Source organism: Monodelphis domestica, chromosome 2 (genome assembly GCF_027887165.1).
Source record: "Monodelphis domestica isolate mMonDom1 chromosome 2, mMonDom1.pri, whole genome shotgun sequence".
Lineage (NCBI taxonomy): Eukaryota > Metazoa > Chordata > Mammalia > Didelphimorphia > Didelphidae > Monodelphis > Monodelphis domestica.
In genome coordinates, this window is record NC_077228.1 from 245,330,563 (window position 1) to 245,350,376 (window position 19,814).

Genomic DNA, 19,814 nt, shown 5'->3' on the forward strand with positions numbered 1-19,814 from the left:
AAAGTAATGGCTTTTGTTTTCAGCTGAACTGTGCCACGCTACATTAGCTATAATAGCTAGAATATGCAGCTTTGCTTTATTCTACAGGACCCTTCTTATCTCTTTTTCTGTCAATGTTCTCTTTCTTCCTTCTATGTCCCCCAGTGGCATTTTCTCCTACCCTTCTTAGCTTTTCTCTTTCTCCATCTCTTCTCAAAGCCAAAAGGATAAATACCAAAAGGGAGTATGTGAAAAATAAGGAAAATGAAGAGGGGATAATTTACACCAATATTCAGTGATATTCTCATTACTTGGTTGATAAATACAAATACATATGAACAATTAACCTAGTCATAGCTTTGAATCTTAATGATAGTAAAAACAAAATTGAAATTTAATTGATGACCTTCACCAACCAAAAGTGACCTCTCCCTCTCTGCACTCACATAACTTTGTGCATAACTCTTGCATGGCACTGATCACACCATTCTACTGCCCATCTCTCATTTCCTTTCCTTTGCATTATTATCATTTATACCAGTGATGGTAAACCTTTTAGAACCTTTTAGGGATGCCATGCCAAGGCCCTACCCTGCCCCTAGACTGCATTCCATGCCCCCCCCCACTGCATGCAATGCCCCATGGGGAGGGGCAGGTTCCTAGCCTCCCACCCTAAGCTGCCTCCTTAGGCCATGGGAACCTGCCCCTGCACCCAGCCACATGGGGGGAAAGATGCAGAGAGAGGAGGCTGCTGCAGAAGAAGCCTGAGGAAAGTAGGTCTCTGAGAGAGGAGGCTCAACAATCAAGTGCCCTCTACCCTGGTTCGGGGGCTGGTCGGGTCCCAGCTGGCTCACACCTTCCAAGAGGGAAGCCTCAGCCACAGGGACTCACCCTTGCACCCAGCCTCCGCTGGGGCAAGCCAAAGGAAGGGTCTAATGACCTCCTTGTATCAGCTGGGAAGGTGGGAGGTGGAGGAAGCCTGGGGTGGGGGCAGCTCAGAGATGGAGCACCCACCATTGTATTGGGGGGAGCCGACTGGCTCTTAGCTGGTTTGTAACTGGAGAGGAGGTAGCCCCGAGGGAGGGGGCTGCTGCCCTGCTTGAATCAGAGGAGAAGGTGGGAGGGGGAGGAAACCTGGGGTGGGGGAGTGGCTCAGAGGCTGAGTGACCCCTCCCCTGAGTTCAGGGTGTGGTCCTCCTCCAAGCTGGCTCCCCCTTGTCCCAGGGGAAGTCACCTCCTGTAGCCACAGGGACCCGCCCCTGCATCCAGCCTCCTTGGGGTGCAAATGGGGCAGGAGACTTAGAGATTGAGCACACTCCCCCGACCCCCGTTCAAGGGGGCGGGGCCAACTCCCAGCCTGCTTTGGGAGGTAGGGAGGGAGGAGCCACCTCCTATACCCACTGGAGCTTGCCCCTGCATCCAGGATCCCCTGGACTGTCTATTGGATTGTGACCCACATAGTGATGGGAGCAGGAGGTGGAGAGAGCACAGTTAGCCTTTGTGGGATGGGATCACCCCAAGAACTCGCATCCGGTTGAGAAGGAAAAAAGTGGAGATCTTTTAGGGGGTGGGACTAGGCTGACCTGCCATTCCCTACAGCCTCTAGTCCCAGACAGGGGAGGGAAAATGAGATGGGCTGAGGGGGAAGGGAACAACTGCCAGGAGAGACACAGTTGTGTCCACAAAGATATTCCTGTGTGTTGTGTTTGGCATGCATGCCATAGGTTCACCATCATGGACTGTGAAGCACCATGAAATGTGCTTTCTCCTCACCTCTTTCTCTTAAGAGTCCCTGGCTTCCTCCAAACTTCAGCTCCAATGTCACTTTCTGCAGATGGTCCTCCCTGGGGATGACCAGTTCCTAGTGCCATCCCTTTCTATATATATATATCTTCTTTGGGTCTGCTTATTTACGAGATTTACATATTATCTCCATTGTTAGAACGTAAGGCCTTTGGAGATGGGTACTATCTTTTGCCTTTTTTTATCCCCAACATTTAGCACAGTACCTGGCTTATAGCAGAAGATTAATGAAATGTTCAATGACTAGTTGAATAAATTTATTTTACTATGTTTAACAATTACATTTAATAACAAATTTCCCCTTAAGTTTTCCAAAGTAATATGATCCAAATTGTCTCCCCTCTTCCCTCCCTACTCCCAGAACTGGCAAGCAATTAGGTTATACATATATATATATATATTTATGACATTTGTTTTTATAAGTAAATAATCTTTTAAAACCATAAACCCAAAACATATACACAAATAAACAATGAAAAAAAATCATATGCTTTCATCTGCATTTCCACTCCAACAGTTCTTTCTTTGGAGGTAGATAGCATTCTTTTTCATAAATCCCTCAGAATTGTCCTGGTTTGTTGGATTGCTGTTAGTTGTAAAGTCTATCACATTTGATTGTTCTACAATATTGCTGTTATTGTGTACAATGTTTTCCTGGTTATTTCACTCTGTTTTAATTCATGTCTATCTCCTTCTGAAATCATCCTTTTCATCACTCTTTTATAGCATAATAGTATTCCATTACCATCATATTCCTCAATTTGTTCAGCCATTCCCCGATTGAGGGACATTCCTTTAGTTTACAATTCCTTGCCATGCTAAAAGAGCAACTATAAATATTTTTTATGAACAGGTCCTTTTCCATTTTTTTTTATCTCTTTGGGACACAGACCTAGTAATCATATTACTGGATCAAAGGATATGCATTGCTTTATAGCCCTTTGGGCATAATTCCAAATTGCCTTCTGGAATGGTTAGATCAGTTCACAACAGTTGAATAATGAATGAGGTTTAAAGAGTGATACTAAGCCCATTACACATTGATACTTATTCACTTTATTTAGGTTTTTACTACTATTTGGCTATATTTTGTTAATCTTTTGTTGATTCTATATAATATTCCATATAGTAATTCTTCCTTTGGTTCCTCAATAATTAAGTTCTGTCCTCTTGGCTCTTCCTTTTACTAAAAAGATCAATATCTTCTTGATCACCTAAGTTACTACACCCATTCTTTCCCTTCATCTTTCTAAGTCTAACTCCTCAACTGTTCTTTTTTTCCTCTACTTTCTCTAATACTTTTGCCCTTCAGTCCTCTCTAGACTTTGTGTCTCCTTTTCACTTTTCCTGGCTTCTGCCTTCGTGCCTAGAAATTGTAACATATAGAGGTTTCCTCCAAGATTATTATTAAACCTTTATCTATTAGAGTACTTTACAGATGTTATCTAATTTGTGCTTTAGCAACAATACTAAGAGATATGTACTACAAACGATGACCTCATTTTCCAGATGAGGAATATGAGACTCAGAGAGGTTGACTTGCTCATGGGTACACAGAAATTAATTGTCAGAGATGGTATTTGAACCCAGTTCTTCCCAATTCCACATGGAGCATTCTATCTAGGACACTAAGTATCCATGTAAAGCTAAAAATAATATTTCACTATTTTAAACTATTCCAATTCTTATGACAATTATTGAAAATAACATTAATTTAAACAATTTATTTTTATTTCTTCTGCCTATCATTTAAGTGGAAAGTAGTAAAATGACCAAAAGACAGAAAGACCAAAAAGTTTGAATAATTTATTGTCTTAATGATCTAGAACTTGATTTTTTTTTAGTAATTAACTATAACCCCAACTGTAACCTTGAATATCTCATTGATTTATTCAAAAAGCATTTATTGGATTCTTATTTTGTCTGACCTCCTGTTTCTAAAACTATGTAAGAAATATCTTCTTACTAAACTCAAATCTTAGGGCCAGATAGGACTTTGAATGGTTATATCTCCTTCAGTTTTCTGTCCCAAGAAGATATTCAAATAATCCCAAGTAAATTATTATTATCAATTATTTGCCTTCAAAACAAGAGATCATTAAATTAAAATCAGAATAATACTTTTCATACTACATAAAAAACACCCCTATGATAGGCATTGTTAGCATTACAAAGATGTTTGGGATATGATACCTATTATAAAAACTTCATCTAGTTGAGGAGAAAAGAAATAAATTTGTAATAATAATAATAAATCGACAATTATATATTGTGTTAAGATTTAGAAAGTGAACTCATGAACTCATTTGATTTTCCTGGTATTATGTACTACATACTATTATTGGTTCCACTTTATATGTAAGAAAACCAAATCTCAGTGAGATTAAATGATATGCTAGTCACATTGGTATAAAGTTCAAGTCTTTACAATTATAGGTCTAGGAGTCTTTCCACTATATTATGTTTCCTTGTCCTATAAAAAGTTCCATTTAGGAGATATTTCAGTAAAACTGTATAAGACGTCACTGGAGGGTAATGTGATTAATATGATTACCAAATAGATTATATATGTTAGTTCCTCTTAGTGGGTTACTTTCCAGATTGCACTGAACTAAGAGTTTGGGTTTCCAGAGGGAATGACTCCTCTCTTTAAAGTTTAAAGAGTAACACTGAAAGACTGGAGTTTCTAGTACTATCTGACAAGCTTCCATCAGGTATCATCTTCAGATGATTTTTGGGTGGTGTCCAATGCATGCTTCTCTTTACTCTGAACTTTGCAAATACACTTTTAAAAATCATATAATTTAATTGACCTCAATGCAGTATGCTGGAAATACCAGGGTTAGTTGAACCTGAGCCTTCAGAAAAGTGAAGTCTGTAGTTCTTTATTGAACCTACCTTCCAAGTGGAGATCTTGGTCCACAAGTTCTTCTTCAACATTATCTAGTGTCCACTGATGATGATCAGTTAGCTACAGGCCTTCCTACAAATTCTTAATAGACAGCCATACTTTATAGAAAATCTACTAGTGTATAAGAGTAGTTGATATTTAGAAGAGTCCCTTAAAAGCTTGGGATCCACTCTTCTATATATACACAGAAAGTCTTATAGAGCACAAACTTAAAGTACCACAATTGTGAGATAGATGAGTACAGAACAAATGTGGCCAAGAGATAAACTACTCACAACTTCTAGAAGTCCTTTTCTCCCTTCATGGAGTCCTCATAAAGTTCTGTCTATGTCTAGGTAGATTCAGTGGAGAAGTCTAGACCTTCCTGAATTATATTAGTAGGGATGGAGTAAAAATCTCTAATCTTACATAAGTAATAAGAATTATTGTTATTCAGAGAAAAAAGAGAACCCTCCACATTGGTATTGAGAAGGCTACATGTTAGATCTTGAAGGATTTTGTTGGATAAAAAGGAAGTGGGAAATATTATTTTTGGATGGAGAAAATGGCAGGAGCAAGTGAAGCCTAGATCAGGCTGTGCTTTAGGAATACTTACTTTTAGCAGCTGAGTTGAGGATGAACTAGAACTTACTGCAGAGAATCTGACCAGAAGGTTTTTGCATTAGATCAAGCATAAGATGATGAAGGCCTATACCAGGGCAAATATGTCTAAGAAAGAGGCATATATTAAAATGTTGTGAAGATAGAATTAACAAGTCTTGATAACTCATTGGATACAGAGAATGAGAAAGTGAGTTAAAAATAACATCTAATTTTTGAACCCGAGGGATGGAGAGGAGGTTAGTATCCTCAACAGTAATAGAAAAATAGGCAATAGCGGAGACTTGGGAGCAAAAGATAACGAGTTCAGTTTTGAATATGTTGAGTTTAAGATGTCAATAGGACATTCAGTTCATGATATCCAGTAGGCAGTTGGAAATATGAAACTGGAAGACGTGAAAGAGGTTATAAACATCTAAACATAGAGGTGATAGCTGAAATCATAGGAGATGAGATACTGAAGTAGAGGAGATGGCTCAGGATGAAGCCTTAAGGGATACCTTTGGTTAATAGGCTTAACACAGATAAAGATCCATCCAACAAAGGATACTGAAAAAGGAAAGGTCAAAACATTAAGAGAATAGCCTCAAGGAAATTTGTTATAAAAAACTAGTGAGAAAATCATACCAAAGGTAAAGAGAGGTCCAAAGGAATAAGAAATGAGAAAAGACCAGTAGATTTGGCAATTAAGTAGCTTTACACAGAGTAGTTTCAGCAGCATGATTTGAAAGCCAGACTGCCAAGAGTTTAGAAGTGAGAGGAAAAGAAAAGTCACCTACAGAAGATGGCTTCCTCAAGGAGTTTAGCTATGAAAGGAAGAAGAGATATAGGATGATAGTTAATGGAGATAGAAGGGTCAAGGAAAGGTGTTTGTTTATTTTTTAAAGAATGGTAGATGTCATCTGTCAATCAAGCTATTCATGGAGTGTGGAATGGGATAAGAAAAATGTGGTTGGGATCAGGAGGGTCAAAGACAGACTTGCAGACAGACACAAGGTCTCATGCTGACCAGTGATAAAGTTTAATGATTTAGGGTACATTCTTATAGAGAAAATGATGTAGACTAAAGGATTAGGTAAGCCTTTTGCAGAACCAATGGTTAGTAATGATTTACAATCTTTAGTACAATGACTTAGTTTACCTCACCAAAACTTAGACAATGTTCTCTATAGGATAATAAATCACAAGTAAATATGTAACTATCTAGTCCAGTTTCTCAGGAAAATATTTGCTTCAGTGGGTAGAACAAGGACTTCCAGTTGTTGCCAGATACAGCAGGGATGGGTAAGAAAGGAGGAGTTTGGGGGCCTCATTTGATGCCTAAGCTAAGTGTTTGGCTTTATTTAGACTATGGCTTTGATTTTAGTGGGGCCTACTCTCACTACAGGACTACAGGTACCTCCCAGAGCAACAGCCAGGAAGCAGTCAACTGGCAAGGGGATATTGAGCATTAGTGGGCATATGCAGGAGATAGAAAGTGCAATCTGATGAAGACAACAGAATGGAAAGTGAGCAAAGACTTATGAGGTCACTAAGCATTTATTATAAACCTGTTATGTACCAGGCAATGTACTAAGCACTGGAGATTCAAAGGCAAAAAAAAAATTGGTCCCTGCCCACAAGAATTCCATAAACTAATGGAGACAACATGCAAACAATTATATATAAACAAGATATATACAGGATAAATAAGAATGGTCTTTTGGGAAAGTCACTAAGATTAAGAAGGACTGGGAATAGCTTCTTTTTTAAAAAACCATTACTTTTTGTCTTTGAATCAATTTTGGTTGCAAGGTAAAAGAAAAAAGAGTAAGGGCTAGACAATTGGGATTAAGTGACTTTTCAAGGGTCACACCATTGGAAAGTGTCTTAATCCAGATTTGAAACCAGACTCTCCCATCTCTGGACCTGGTTTTCAATCTACTGAGTCACCCAGCTTCCCCTAGGAATAGTTTCTTGTAAAAGACTCAACTTTAGCTGAAACATGAAGGAGGTCATGGAAGGCAAGAAGTAAAGAGGAAGAGAATTACAGGCCTAGGGGACAACCAGTGAAAATTCTCTGAGTTGGGAGATATAATGTCTAATCTGAGGAACAGAAAGGAAGACAGTATCATTGGAATGCAGAATATCTGGAGGTCAGTAAGATATAAGAAAACTGTAAGAGTAAGAAGGGAACAGTTTACAAAGAGCTTTAAAAACCAAACAGGATTTTATAGTTTACATAGACTAGAATGGGGAGAGATTTGAGGCAGAGATATCAACCAGCTGGCTCTTGCAATAATCCAGGGATAAGGATTAAGTGACTTATCAATTGGTGTTGACAGTGTCAAAGGAGAGAAGGGAGTCTATTTAACTGCTGCTAGGATATAAATGATAATGTCTTATCGATTTTTTGGATATTGGGAATGATGGTAAGGAGTCAGATTAGACTTGGCAAGGAGCAATACCTCTTCATTCGACAAAGGGATGAAGAAAGACATAGTGCAGGAAGATATCTAAGTGATATGAGATATGAGGAGTGCTGGGAGCACTTAGTGAATAGCCTCAATTTTGTTCCAGTAAAATACAAGGCTAGATTCTTCAGATGAGAAGTTATGAGGACAGGGAGCTATAGGAGTTTTGAGAAGTGATGAAATGGTTTAGAAAAGCAAGTGAGGTAAGTAGGATTCTAAATCATTTAGGAAAGTATAAAAGGATTCCCTCATTACAGTAAAGGACCAGTGGAGATTATGTGCCTTCAATTTTTAGTGGAACAAGAAAACTTTTTTTTTGGTTTGTTTTCTTTTTTATGGCTTCATTCAATAGCATGGGAAGAGGAGCAAAGACAGAGCATGGTAGGAGTAATCCAAAGCTGGATCTTGGCAAGCCATGATTAGCAATAAGATAAAAGGACAAGTACCTCCACCCATAAGTTCTTATCATGTTATAACATATATTTAAATAATTAGTGCTGTTATTTTATCCCCTCCTATGAGCTTATTAGCTTGTTGAAGGCATAAATTCTTATACTATTCATTTTTATTATTAAAAAAACTATGCACATAGTAAATACAATAAATATTTGTTAATTTGAATTTAGTTCATTTGGTTAATTCATGGTTTCAATGGGGCCAAAGTGACATCTTATCCTCACACTGAATTTTTTCTTATTTCATATCTTCAGGTTGCCAATCTAATTGCCATTTTGTAGATAGGTGATATTGATCACACAGAGAACTGTGTGGGCTCAAAACTAGAAGAATGGTGACTTGAGGTGGTCCATATTCCCTTAAAATTGATAATCATTCTATTTAGTTAGTCTTCCACATTGATCTAGTCTTGAAATTTAGTCTATTTCTAGCTTTCCTATTTATGAATTGCCTACTCCTCAATTTAAAAAACTTAGTTAACCTTGAAAGATTAGACTCTGTTTTCTTCCAGGTATCTTCCTATTTCTTTGGTAGACCAAAACTGCATATTTGTGATAATGCATTGCATCCAAGGACATTTCTCATTTTGAAGGCTTTTCTTCTTAGATTCCTAGAGGGAGAAAGAACTCAATCAACCTAAATTACAATCATTCCTTAATTCCAAAGGTTGATTTGACTACCACTGCCATGAGAAAAAAACAGGTCCTTGGGAAAAAATGTTTTCCTGTATTAAATAGGGATTGCCTTCAAAATTATTTCCTTGGCAAGTCAGTACATTTTAGTTTGACAAATCTCTTATGTTTATATTAGATATGTTAGCAGTGGTGTTGGCAGAAGGTGTTAGATAATTAATTGGTTGCTATTTTATTATAACTAAATGCTAATTAAATTCATACTTGAAACACTTAATGTAACTCAGCATGAGAATATTGGAATACTTCAGCTTTTTGTAGGAGTTTATCTTTTCAACCTGTCATCTTCAGATATGTCTGTTGACATTTTTCCCTTGTGTACAAGCTTTTGGTTTTGTAAGAGAAGAAATCAAATGAATTTTAGCACTTCTAAAAGTAATAGACAAGAGTTAATTTGATTAATCTATAAATCCTTAATTATTTTATTAAGAATCTGTACTGTATTATAAAAATTATTTCCTAAGCTAGAACATTACTTTGTTGGGTTGATTCTCTAATTGAAAAACTACTCAGAAAGTTTTTAACTTAATTTTTAGAGATAGCATATTATTAATTTGTTCAACAGGTAAGAAATTTGGAGTAGCAGAAGGAATCATGAGTGATTTTTATAAAACTTCTAATAAAATTCCAGAGAATCACAAAGGAGTCTATTTGCCCTTCTGCTTCATCCAAAGCTCTAATAAGATTATTATTCTGGTAATAATGTTTACACTAAAACTAGCAGTTATCAAAGAAGAATCTTTAAAATCTCCATTTTACACGGAGTCCAAGAAAGAAAAGGCATTTTCATAAAAGACAGCATCACCTTTTTATTCTTTATGCTTCCTTTATAGAGATCAAAGCCAACTCAGAGATATCCCTGAGGATAAAAGTCAGTCAAACAAGTATTTATTAAAAATTTACTATGTATCAGACACTGATAGGAACTGGGTATACAAAGAAAGGCATTCATATTCTAATGGAAAGAATCAAAGGAGAAAATGTTTAAATAGTTTGGAAAATACACAGACACACACTTTTATATATTCTTAAATATGCATATCTATATTGTATATATAAGATGGTTGTCTAAGAGAGAAAAACAGTGATACCTGGGAAAACCAAAAAAGGGCTCCTACAGAAGGTGGTACTTAAGCTGATGTTTAAATAAGTAAGGGAAGATAGGAAGTAGAGATGATAGGGGAGAGCATTCCTATGGAGGACAGTCAGTATAAAAGGCATGGTCAAGGAATAGAAAATGGGCTAGTGTAGCTGGAGAACAAGAATAAGTAGAAGAGTCTAAATTAGTGTAAGAATCTATGAAAGGTAGGAAAAATCTATGTTGTGAAAAAGTATAAATGTCAAAAAGAGGACTCTATTTGATCCTGAAGATAAAAGGGAGCCATTGGAATTTATTGAATAGAGATTTGGCCTAAACCTCTATTGTCCACACCTACACACTAGGAAAATTTCTTTGAAATCTAAATGGAGGATGAATTGAAATAGTGAGTGACGTGAAAGTCATTTAGAAAGCAACAATCTGGAGGAGAATCAGTGAGAACCTGAATTAGGATGTTGGAAAGAAGAAGACATTTATATGAGATGTTTTGAAGACAGAAACCAGACTTACCAAAATGCTGAATGTGTAAAAAGATAGAGACAAGAAAGTCACTGAACGTGTGAGTGAATAACTAGAAATATAGTGGTGCTCTCTATATTAGAACAGAAGTTTGGAAAAGGAGAGAGTTTTGAGTTTTTTGTTTTACTTTGTTTTGTTTTCAAGACTTTGTCTTTATCTGTCTGTTTTAGATATAATTGAATTTAAGATGTCTAAGGCATAACTGATTCAAGATATAGTTCAGAAATCAGTTGGTAAGGTGAGATTTTAATTTAAGAAAGTGACTAAGACTGAAGATACCAGAGCTGGGAATCATTAGCACAGAGATATTACTGGAATCCATAGAACAATATAGTCAGAAACCATGGAATGGAATCGAAGAGGGTATAGGAAAGATTTGGGATACACCCACAGTTTAATGAGTAGATATGACTGGAAGCTGTCAAAGGAGACTGAGGACCAATTAGATGCATAGGAAGAAACCCAGGCGAGAACAGTGTTGTGAAAACCCAGAGGGGAAAGAATATTTAGTAGGAGAAGGTTAACAGCATTATCAAATGCTGCAGACAGGTGTCCATAAAGATCAGAATTGAGAAAAAGTTATTCAGTTTGTAATTAGGAGATCATCAATGACTTTGAAGAGAGAAGTTCCATTTGAATGATGAGGTCAGAAACCATAATCTAGTATCAACTAAGAAGACAAACTGAAAGCACCTAATATATATGGATTTCTACAGGAGTTTAGCCATAAATGGGAAAAGAGATATAGGACAATAGATAAAGGTGATGGATGAATCAAGTAAGGGTTTTTTAAGAATGAGAAAGTAAAGAATAATGTACTGGAGGAATTCCATGTGAACTGGAATGACCTCCAGGAGTTGATGCAGAGTGAAAGGAGCAGAACCAGAAAAACACTGTACACTGTGGCACAGTTGGATGTAATGGACTTCTCTACTAGCAGCTGAGGGACTTATGAGAAAGAACACTATCCACATCCAGAGAAAGAACTTTGGGAGTAGAAATACAGAAGAAAAACAATAGCTTGATCACGTTTCATGGGGATATGACTGGGGATGTAGACTCTAAACAAACATTCTAGTGCAAATATTAAAAATATGAAATGTCTTGATCAATGATACATGTAAAATAAAGTTAAATTACTCATTGATTATGGGAGGGGTATGGGAGGAGGACAGTAAAAGAACATGAATAATGTAACCATGGAAGAACATTCTTAATTAATTAAATAAATGAATGAATTTAATTTTTTTAAAAAGAACATAGTTTTTGGAATGTCATGAACTACTTGAAAGCAAAAACTATGTTTTACCTTTGTGTCCCCAGCACTTATCAAAGTACCTGGCACATAGGAGGCACTTAATAAATGTTTATTGATTGACTGAAAAAAAAAAGAATGGGAAAGCATGGGCATATTTGTAGGCAGCAAGGAAGAAGCCAGAAAATAGAGATCAAAGTGAGAGTTAAAAAGATAAGAGTAGACAGGAAGGGATGGAAAAGCGGGTTCATATAAAAGGATTGGCCTTGGCAAAAAGAGAAGAGAGAGGAGGGAGGGAGAATGTCAAAGGAATATGAGATGAGGGAGAAGGAAGAACTCAGCAAATGATCTCAGTATTTTTTAGTAAAGCTATGCAGCAATTTACCTGCAATTGCTACATGAAAGGGAATAACTAAAGGAATTATGATTTGGAGGAGAAGAGATAAGCCTAGGGGAAAGGTTGATGAATAGAGATAGACACCAGATCATAACTTGTTGTGGAAGGACGCAACTTCCCTTTTATCTTCCTTTGCTGGGCACACAATACAACAAGATAGAAATTGACCAGAATGTATGAATAAGGAATCAGGAGTGAGGTGAGATGGAAGGAGAATAAAGAGGAAAATCTTTAAAGGTACGCTGGCTCTCCGTCACTTGAGAGATCCATGTGGCCAGCAGGTAAGTAGGAGTGAGAGACAGAAAGAGGAAGAGGGAAAGAGAGGGAGGGTCGCGTCCTTCCTGACTTTTTATTGATGTAATGACGGCAGAGGCAGGTAATATAGAGGATTTACATTGGCTTGACAAATCCTTGATGCTAGAGGCATGATAAGTACAGCCCGCTCTTTTCAAACTCCCAGAACAAAGACTGCATGGCCTGCTCATAAATTATACATTGGAATGTTGTCAGACCAGTCCAGGGCTAAGCCTTTTGTGACTCAGGTCAGAGACTGATGCTGGAATCCTACAAGCTATATAAACTTATAGTAAACCTAATCAGCGCAATTTAATTTTTTTCTACCTCCATTAAGTAGCACATGAATAGAAGCAAAGTAGGTATATGGTGGAAGTAATTCAAGTTTGGCAAGGCAACATGAAAAGTGAACAGAGGATCTGGAAGCAGTGTATAGCTTAGAGTTGAAAAGATTATGGAATTTTAGGACTTTAATGGACTTAAAGGAAATATTAAGGAATAAATGAGGGCTATTTTGAATAACTAATCAAATTTATAATGGATTTTCTTTTCTTACCTTCTCAAAGGATAGGGGAGGAAGAGAATTCAAACCTGAAAATAAAATAAATTTTACTTAAAAAAATAAACGAGGTCTAATCCCTTTGTTTTACTTTTACTGAGGCCCAGAAAGGTGAAGAGGCATTCTCAAAAGTGTTCTATTCCCTTGTGTGGTCTCTGCTCTTTCAGATTAGAAGTAAGAATTTCTATTGTCTCAATTTGGCTAATTAATGACATTTGAGGTCTTAGTTCTCTGACTGTTTGGATATCTTAATAGCTGTCCTAGAGAAACCTCTAGAAAAGAAAGCTGGAAGAAATTATGGCCCACCTGGCACCAAGAAACTCATCTATTTCATTGATGATATGAACATGCCTGAGGTAGATGCATATGGAACAGTGCAACCCCACACACTCATCAGACAGCATATGGACTATGGGCACTGGTAAGTACTAATACTGAAAAGATAAATTAAATAAGATTATACGGAAAGATGGTATGTAAAGTACAGATACATTATGATGAGTAGCTTATATTGTCCAGTAGAATCTGAGGATATAAATTTTCTCTCACCTGTTGGTAATTAAAATCCCTTGGGCAACTTCATTACATTTATTTTTTATTTTTATGTTCCTAAAAACATGTTCCCATATAAGACTCAGGAACTGGTATTAAAAAATTAATCTTTGGTGGTGTAAAAGATAAGGAAATATCCTTAGAGGTTATATTCAGGTTATGATAACATGGTTCTTATAAGTAACGGTCCTGACCTTGTCAGAAAGAGAAGATAGATGATTTCTGTAGAAACTTGGACTTAGGGCACTCAGAAAGTTTTCAGCTCACTGAATCAAGACTCAATAATTTCTTCCAGTATATACACATTAGTGTAGTGTGATCCTTGAATTCAGAAAGCAGTGCCTGAAGACAACAGCAACTGGATCCCAGGAAATACTGGTAACAGACCCTCCAGAACTGCAGAGAACTTAACTCTAACCAAAGGTCCCATAAGGAATAAATCTGTAAGAAAGAGTAAATAAACAAATACACAAAAATTATCCCTACGATAAAGAAACATTATGGTTCTAAAGATGTCTACAATATAAATACAGAATAAAAAAAATAACCAAAAACAAAGCCTTAAAGAAAAACACAGCTTTTCCTCCTGTCTGATACAGTCATCCACAGTCAAAACACATTTAAAATTTTTTCTTCTTTTCTGGGTTGCCATGGCCATAAAAAAAAAAATAAATAAAAGCCTAATCACCAATTGATGTGCCTCTCCATAGTTAGCAAACTTGGTTTCTGAAAAATAAATCTGATCTCTTACCAGAATTTATTAGAGCTTATGACCAGCCAATTGGTTGATCAACCAATCTGTTACAAAGGTCGCTGTGGACTTTTCTAGCTGTTTGATATCTTTCTTAAAATATGGTGTCCAGGGCATTATACAATACTCCAGATATTGTAGAGATAGAGAACAGGAAGACTGTCCCCTCCCTTATATCAGACACTTTCTCTTAATGTTACCTAAAATTAGATTTTTCTTTTTTGGCTTCTATTGTATACTGTTGATTCATAGTGACCTTACAGTCCACTATAACTTTCAAATTTTTTCAGACAAAATGCTAACTAGGCACACCTCTTCTTATTTGTATTTGTGAAGTTGATTTTTTTAAACTTAAATGTAAAACATAATATTCATTTATATTGTTTTATCTTAAGTTCTTCCCAGTATTCTAGCCAAAGATCATTTTAACCACTGTCTTTCTCCATGTGTTAGCTTTATATCATCTGCAAATGTTATATGTATGCCATCTATTCCTTTCTTTAAATCATTATCACAGTATGAATCCACATAACTCTAGTATTATTTACACAATATTTCTGTATTATTACATAAGAATTACAAGAGAAACTGTCAAATTTGCTAAAATTTAGGCAAGCACTATCCTGTATACATTCTTGAAGAGGCAAAGGATGAATGAATGAAACCACTTTCTGAGTGTTCACTCCTCCTTCATGCCTTCTATTGACAGTTAATGCTTTAATCTTGCAGGTATGACAGAAATAAACTGTTCCTCAAAGAAATCATGAATGTACAATATGTGGCCTGTATGAATCCGACAGCTGGTGGCTTCTCTATCAATCCTCGGCTACAGGTAGCAATTTGGCATTAAAAATACAAAAGTGAAATAGTCTTTTCCTTTAAGGAGTTTATAATCTACATGGGGAGGGGAAAAGGTGGAGATTCAATATGTTCTTGGGTCAACAAATTCAAGATGTATGCAAAATTAATTAAAAGTGATGAGACTGGGGATACTACTAACAGAGCAGGAAATACTTCCTTAAGGAGATAGTATTTGACTTGAGAATTAGATATTCCAAAAGAAAGAGATTGCAAAGAAGAATGTTTTACAAATGTGTGATAGCCTATGCAAAGGCTTAGAGATGGAATGTTGTATTTGGGGTAATTTGATTGGAATTAAAAATATTTAAGAGGGACTTCTGGTCAAGATGGCAGCTTAGAGAAAGCTAAAGTTCAGATATCCGGAAAACCCTTCCCAACCAATCTCAAACTATAAGCTCCTAAGGCGCCGAAATTCAAAACGATCAACAGCACAGACCCTGGGAATCCTCCTCCTGGACCTTGACCTGGATCAAAAGGTATGGCCCCCCTCAAAAGCCAGAACCCGAGATCACTCGGACCTAAGGGGTAGGAGCGCAGAGTCCAAGGCTCCGGGAAGCCAAAGCCCGGCCCCGCTCAGAGAGCAGGATCGTCTGAAACAACAGCAACCCTCAGGGCCTTCTATCTGAGTCCCAGTGAAAGTCACTGCCCTCAGCTCCAGGGAGCCCCAGCCCATACCCCGGCAGAGAGCAGGGTCGTCTGAAACAACAGCAACCCTCAGGGCGGCCAAGACAGCCTCACGGGCTGGATCCTGCTATCCAAGTCTCAGTGAAAGTCACTGCCCTCAGAGCTCCCGAAAACCGCAGCTCCTTCCTCCGCAGAGAGCAGGGTCGTCTGAAACAACAGCAACCCTCAGGGCCGACAAAACAGCCTCACGGAGAGCTATTCTGAAGGCAACTTCCGGAAAGCAACCCAACCAAGTCCAGTTGAGCGGGCACCTTAGCAGCAGGTGAGCAGAGAGAACCGGGGGAGAGTGTGGCCCCCCTGGTTCGACCCTTCCATTCCAGTTCCAGTGAAAGTCATTGCCTGAAGGCATACTCAATTTAACCCAGGGAAAGATCATAGAACCGACAATCTGCCCAGGACTAAAGCCTCTGAACACCAGACAGAGATAAGAAAAGCTAATTCTTCCCATTCAGAGATGGCAAACTCCACAGAAGCACAGAAGCCACAAAATCCCAAGAAAAATAAGAAGAAAGGGGCAACTTTGGACACATTCTATGGAACCAAAATACAAAATACAGAGGAGATAGAAGACGACACTCAAGAAAATGCTCTGAAACCTTCCAAAGGAAATGGAAACTCTCCACAAACACATGAAGAATTTGAATCAGAAATGACCAAAAAGATGGAAGCCTTCTGGGAGGAAAAGTGGGAAATAATGCAAAAGAAATTCACGCATCTACAAAACCGGTTTGACCAAAGTGAAAAGGAAAACCAGGCTTTAAAGGCCAGAATCAGGCAACTGGCAGACAACGATCGTGTAAAAGAGCAAAAATTAAAAAGCAAAGCCAAAATACCAAGAAATTAGAAGAGAACATAAAATATCTCACCGACAAGGTGACAGATCTGGAAAACAGAGGGAGAAGAGATAATTTAAGAATAATTGGACTTCCAGAAAAGCCAGAAATAAACACCAAACTTGACAACGTGATACAAGATATAATCAAAGAAAATTGCCCAGAGATTCTAGAACAAGGGGGTAATACAGCCACTGACAGAGCTCACAGAACACCTTCTACACTAAACCCCCAAAAGACAACTCCCAGGAATGTAATTGCCAAATTCCAAAGCTCTCAAACAAAAGAAAAAATCCTACAGGAAGCCAGAAAAAGACAATTTAGCTATAAAGGAATGCCAATCAGGGTCACACAAGACCTTGCAAGTTCTACTCTGAATGATCGTAAGGCATGGAACATGATCTTCAGAAAGGCAAGAGAGCTTGGTCTTCAACCAAGATTCAGCTACCCACCAAAACTGACTATATACTTCCAAGGGAAAGTATGGGCATTCAACAAAATAGAAGACTTCCAACTTTTTGCAAAGAAAAGACCAGAGCTCTGTGGAAAGTTTGATAACGAAAAACAAAGAGCAAGGAATACCTGAAAAGGTAAATATTAAGGAAAGGGGAAAAATGTTATCTTCTTCTTTTACTCAAACTCTCTTCTATAAGGACTACATCTCTATCAATCTACGTATACTAACATGTGGGGGAAATATAATGTATAAATAGGGGGTAAAGAAAGACCATATAGAATAATCTTTTTCACACAAAGATTCACATGGGAAGGGGAGGGGAAGAAAACTCCTATAAGAAAGAGAGGAAGAGAGGGTTTTTTTTTTACTTAAACCTTAATCTCAGGGAAATCAACTCTGAGAGGGAAAAACATCCAGATCCATTGGGATCTTGAATTCTATCTTACCCAACAAGGGTAGGGAGAAGGGAAAACCAAGAGGGGGAGGGGGAGAGGGAAAACAAAAAGGGAGGGAAAGAGAGAGGGGAGGTGGAGGGAACAAAAAGGGAGGGACTAAAAAGGGAAACATCAAGGGAGGGGACAAGGGGGACTTATTCAATGTAAATCACTGGACTAAAAGGTAGAGCCGAAGAAGAAAAGGTTAGAATTAGGGAAGTCTATCAAGATGCCAGGGAGTCCACAAATGACAATCATAAGCTTGAACGTGAATGGGATGAACTCACCCATAAAACGTAGACAAATAGCAGAATGGATTAGAATCCAAAACCCTACCATATGTTGTCTTCAAGAAAAACACATGAGGCGGGTTGACACCCACAAGGTCAGAATTAAAGGATGGAGTAAGACCTTCTGGGCCTCAACTGAGAGAAAGAAGGCAGGAGTGGTAATCATGATATCTGATAAAGCCAATGCAAAAATAGACCTGATCAAAAGGGATAGGGAAGGTAATTATATTTTGTTAAAAGGGACTTTAGATAATGAGGAAATATCATTAATCAACATGTATGCACCAAATAATATAGCACACAAATTTCTAATGGAGAAACTAGGAGAATTGAAGGAAGAAATAGATAGTAAAACAATATTAGTGGGAGACTTAAACCAACCATTATCAAATTTAGATGAATCAAATAAAAAAATAAATAATAAAGAGGTAAAAGAAGTGAAGGAAATCTTAGAAAAAATAGAATTAATAGACATATGGAGAAAAATAAATAGGGATAAGAAGGAATACACCTTCTTCTCAGCACCACATGGCACATTCACAACAATTGACCATACATTAGGTCACAGAAACATAGCCCACAAATGCAGAAAAGCAGAAATAATGAATGCAGCCTTCTCAGATCACAAGGCAATAAAAATAATGATTAGTAATGGTACATGGAAAACCAAATCTAAAACCAATTGGAAATTAAACAATATGATACTCCAAAACCGTTTAGCTAAAGAAGAAATCATAGAAACAATTAATAATTTCATCAAGGAAAATGACAATGGCGAAACATCCTTTCAAACCTTTTGGGATGCAGCCAAAGCGGTAATCAGAGGCAAATTCATATCCCTGAAAGCTTATATTAACAAACAAGGGAGAGCAGAGATCAATCAATTGGAAATGCAATTGAAAAAACTCGAAAGCGATCAAATTAAAAACCCCCAGCAGAAAACCAAATTAGAAATCCTAAAAATTAAGGGAGAAATTAATAAAATCGAAAGTGATAGAACTATTGATTTAATAAATAAGACAAGAAGCTGGTACTTTGAAAAAACAAACAAAATAGACAAAGTACTGGTCAATGTAATTAAAAAAAAGGAAGGAAGAAAAGCAAATTCACAGCATTAAAGATGAAAAGTGGGACAGCACCTCCAATGAGGAGGAAATTAAGGCAATCATTAGAAATTACTTTGCCCAATTATATGGCAATAAATACACCAATTTAGGAGAAATGGATGAATATATACAAAAATACAAACTGCCTAGACTAACAGAAGAGGAAATAGAATTCTTAAATAATCCCATATCAGAAATTGAAATCCATCAAGCCATCAAAGAACTTCCTTAGAAAAAATCCCCAGGGCCTGATGGATTCACCTGTGAATTCTATCAAACATTCAGAGAACAGTTAATCCCAATACTATACAAACTATTTGACATAATAAGCAAAGAGGGAGTTCTACCAAACTCCTTTTACGACACAAACATGGTACTGATTCCAAAACCAGGCAGGTCAAAAACAGAGAAAGAAAACTATAGGCCAATCTCCCTAATGAATATAGATGCAAAAAAATCTTAAATAGGATACTAGCAAAAAGACTCCAGCAAGTGATCAGAAGGATCATTCACCATGATCAAGTAGGATTCATACCAGGGATGCAGGGCTGGTTTAACATTAGGAAAACCATCCACAAAATTGACCACATCAACAAGCAAACTAGCAAGAACCACATGATTATCTCAATAGATGCAGAAAAAGCCTTTGATAAAATACAACACCCATTCCTATTAAAAACACTAGAAAGCATAGGAATAGAAGGGTCATTCCTAAAAATAATAAACAGTATATATCTAAAACCAACAGCTAATATCATCTGCAATGGGGATAAACTAGATGCATTCCCAATAAGATCAGGAGTGAAACAAGGATGCCCATTATCACCTC

At 37.2% G+C, this 19,814-nt stretch overlaps 1 protein-coding gene across 11 annotated transcripts in view; it reads left to right on the forward strand.

Moving 5' to 3' along the window:
• Window positions 1-19,814, forward strand: part of DNAH9 (dynein axonemal heavy chain 9) — a 755,194-nt gene that overhangs the window by 427,888 nt on the left and 307,492 nt on the right. For all 11 annotated transcript variants that reach the window (XM_056817453.1, XM_056817454.1, XM_016430769.2 and 8 more), the window contains 2 exons: window positions 13,273-13,438; window positions 15,050-15,152. In XM_056817453.1, coding sequence (XP_056673431.1) covers window positions 13,273-13,438; window positions 15,050-15,152 — 269 coding nt within the window. The remainder of the gene's footprint in view (window positions 1-13,272; window positions 13,439-15,049; window positions 15,153-19,814) is intronic.